Raw genomic sequence first — 3606 nt, 5'->3', positions numbered from 1 at the left:
CTACGGCGGCGAAGTTTCCGTTGTTGACATGTGACGTCACTCGGTGGCCCCACGTTGAATCGGTTTGTCAACACTGACGCTTAGTGGTCGTTCTTTTGTCTGCAAAGTCGTGTTCCAAGTGAAACTGTAACGACAAAAATGAGTTTTGACACCAGTGCTTTAGCAACTGAAAAACACTTTTAGGTCTCGGACTGCCGAGAAATCTTCCACACGCACTCACACTAGAGTTCCCTCAAAACAGAACTAAAAATGCATTTACACAGGAAGTATGCACAGCTGAGAAAAAAATCCCATCGTTTTCAAGTTGCTCAAAAACACCTTTACGTCAGGAAACACCCGAGTTATTTTTTCTTGTAATCAATCTACTATTACAGAATTTCCCCCCGATATTACATTTTCACTGAATTTTAAAACGTTGCAGCTCTTAATTAATACAGTAGATGGCGATCTCCGTGAAAACAGGAAACAAAACGCAGACGAAGAAGAAAATTGTGCGTGCAAGGCAGCATGGCGGCTGATATGAGATTACCAAACATTAGAAAACTAGTATCTCTTTCTTTTTCCGCTGGAGATAGGAGAGACTTGGTCGTACCCGGAGATGTCATCACGTCAGACTCTGGTTTCATGAGGTCTGTTTGTGTGATCGTTCGATAGTAACCCTTGCAACCTTAATGACGATAAGTAGTATAGAAAACGGACAGACGAGGGATAACTCGTTGGGAGAGTGGTACCATACCATGTTGTTATTTGTCTTTAGGGGTCATGGTACTTATGTGGATGAGGAGAAATTGACGGCTTCTGTGGCTGGAGAGGTGCAGCGAGTGGACAAATTAATCTGTGTGAGACCACTCAAGACCAGGTAAAATGGGTACACAAACAGTGAATTTTTAAAACACTCTTTGAATTATTGGTGGAAATAGCCGTTCAACAACTAGAATCCCAACAACGGGAATGCTTTAAATAGGCTGACACTCAATATGTTTTATTTTTTAGAAAATGGCTAGGGCGTTGAAAGAATTGAATAGGTGATTGTCTGTTTCGCGTACTGTTTGTGATACTTGGGCTCCCTCTAGCGGACACAAAATAACGGCCTACATCAATATTACAAGTATTTTTTTAGGAATAAAACCTCTGCCTCGTTTATGATGAACAAATCCGGACACTAAAATACACATTTAAAAAGCTTACTGATTTCTTTTTGATGACAGGTTCAATGGTGAGGTTGGTGATGTGGTAGTTGGCAGGATCACTGAGGTATTCTCTCGTCCTCCTTACGGCTCCCATGTAATGCTCTACAATTGTCCAATTTATTAAGTTTGTCATATGTTTGTATAGGTACAACAGAAACGGTGGAAGGTGGAGACAAACTCCCGACTGGACTCCATCCTTTTGTTGTCTTCCGTCAACCTGCCTGGAGGGGAACTGGTATTACAAAAAGCCACAAATGCTGTTTGACTTGACTGTATTCTTATTTCATTCACTAATATTATAATAATAACTCATTGGTCAATATATTGCATATCAGCCTTTTTTAGCCCCTAATATTGGCATCATAAAGCCCGTATTGGTCCATTTCTAATTTTATAATGGATAAGTAGTATTGAGCAGATGTCAAAGGAAATTGTGCATATTCGTGACCCATACTGTATAAAATGATACAGAGGGCTGTATCTGGCCTTGTGTCTGAAACGTGTGCCACAGATGTTTTGTTTTGAATTAGCGTGTTTCCGTTTTCTTCCAGAGGAGAAGATCAGCAGAAGACGAGCTCACGATGAGAGAATATCTCCTCGAGGGCGACCTCATCAGTGTATTCTTTCGCCTTAGTTCCCAACATTTTTTTCACGTTATGTTTCGCCAATTCATTTGTATCTCTGTGTTTTTAGGCAGAGGTGCAGTCGGTCTTCTCAGACGGCGCCTTGTCACTTCACACTCGTAGCTTGAAATATGGGAAAGTAAGTGAAACAGCTAAATAGGCTTTTGAAAGTCGGCATTTAATGGGGTTCTGATTCAGTCCTTGATCACAGCTTGGCCAAGGAGTGCTCGTCCAGATTTCTCCATCTCTCATCAAAAGACAAAAAACACATTTCCATAACCTCCCGTGCGGCGCCTCCATCATCCTGGGTAATAACGGCTTTGTGTGGCTGTATCCCACTCCGGGACAGCAGGATGAGGAGGCTGGTGGTTTCTACACCAGCATGGAGGTGAGATGTTTAGGTGTTAAACCGATCAACCGATTAACATTTTTTCTCAAGGTTAGTGATGTATTTCATCATTAAATTGTGGGTTAATTAAAATGTATTTATTTATTTTCTATATTACTTTTTTCCTGAGTAGTTTATTGTAAATATTCTTTTAAATAATAGAATATAAATATCAGGAAATGAATTATTGGGTTATTGAGAGAAAACTATATTTCACAGGCATTTGAATTTTTTTAATGACATTATCTACCGATGACCTGACCCATTTGTTAGTTTTAAAAATCAAATGTGGCCTTACCACTCAAGTCCCCCCCCCTAGTTAGAACTGTTTTTATTGTTCTATTCAAGTTTTTATTTGTCTCCACCTCCTCCTCGCAGCCCATCAACCTCTCTGACCGCGAAGTGATTTCCCGGCTAAGGAACTGCCTACTGGCTTTGTCGGCGCACAAGGTCCTCATGTTTGACACCAGCGTTCTCTACTGCTACGAATCTTCACTGCAACACCAGGTAGGAAGCAGGGAGAAGCAAAACACACAGATTCTCCTCCAAATAATGTACCGGTATGCTTTTGCTTATTTCTATGTTTTTTTTAACCATGCACCAATAAAAAGGAAGTAAATATAACTTTGTTCTAGTCCAGGTTCCACTGTATTTGCATGTAAATAATTAAAATACAAATATACATCTTATGCCGCTTTTAATTAGTCAATGGTTAAATATTTCCCTGATAAATGATTCTAATGAGACGGGTAAAAAAATCAAGAACATGTTTAAAAAAAAAATACATGCATGAGTGTGATAATGCATATGTGTGTGTGCGGTGTCTGTAGGTTAAAGACATTCTGAAACCAGAAGTGATGGAGGAGATTGTAATGCTGACACAGCAGAAGCTCATTGAACAGGAAGGTTAAATTGAGAGTCATTTACAGCTGCCGCTGAGTCACGTGCTGACAGAATCAACTTTACATACCTTTGCCGTTTTGTATGCCTGCTGCTGTTGGGATACCAACAAGTAAAAAAAAACAACTAACCAAACAAACAAAAACCTTTATGCAATAAAATATCATGTGTTTCAGTGTGGTATGACTCACTCACTGGTGGCGATGGCTCTGGTTACATATGTGTAGATGAAACTGTACATAAACCTGCAGGAATGTGATATACTTTGAAGCTTTTGTTTGACACTTTACAGATTCCTGCACATCATCTAGCTTTTCCCCTATCGTGCACAATTACAAATACTCTGATGGTTATTCTAAATTCAGGAATTTAATAACAAAGTTATATACTCATTGTTATGCAATATAATACGGGGCATCTTTCCATCCATCTTTTTCATCTCTTGTGCAAAGTTTTTAAAACAACAAAAACATTTTTATTTTTGTACTTGAATACATGTCACAGT

The 3606-nt window shown here is 39.3% G+C and overlaps 1 protein-coding gene across 1 annotated transcript; it reads left to right on the top strand.

The window, feature by feature from the left end:
* The first annotated feature begins 301 nt into the window (after positions 1–301).
* On the top strand, positions 302–3295 carry exosc2 (exosome component 2). Its single transcript, XM_052051378.1, has 9 exons — positions 302–629; positions 758–859; positions 1209–1254; positions 1336–1425; positions 1742–1807; positions 1884–1952; positions 2025–2201; positions 2580–2708; positions 3032–3295. Exons 1-9 carry the CDS (start codon positions 508–510, stop codon positions 3110–3112), a joined length of 882 nt encoding a protein of 293 aa, XP_051907338.1. The 5' UTR covers positions 302–507; the 3' UTR covers positions 3113–3295.
* The last annotated feature ends 311 nt before the right edge of the window (positions 3296–3606 follow it).

The sequence above is a fragment of the Hippocampus zosterae genome, chromosome 18 (genome assembly GCF_025434085.1).
Source record: "Hippocampus zosterae strain Florida chromosome 18, ASM2543408v3, whole genome shotgun sequence".
In the NCBI taxonomy this organism is placed as follows: domain Eukaryota; kingdom Metazoa; phylum Chordata; class Actinopteri; order Syngnathiformes; family Syngnathidae; genus Hippocampus; species Hippocampus zosterae.
This window is presented reverse-complemented; position numbering and strand designations above follow the sequence as displayed.

Excerpts from the sequence above, each read along its gene's own strand:
- exosc2 (XM_052051378.1), top strand. The coding sequence starts at position 508 with ATGGCGGCTGATATGAGATTACCAAACATTAGAAAACTAGTATCTCTT. Across the intron at positions 1,426-1,741 it reads ACCTGCCTGGAGGGGAACTG|AGGAGAAGATCAGCAGAAGA; the intron begins GTATTACAAAAA and ends GTTTTCTTCCAG. Across the intron at positions 2,709-3,031 it reads AATCTTCACTGCAACACCAG|GTTAAAGACATTCTGAAACC; the intron begins GTAGGAAGCAGG and ends CGGTGTCTGTAG.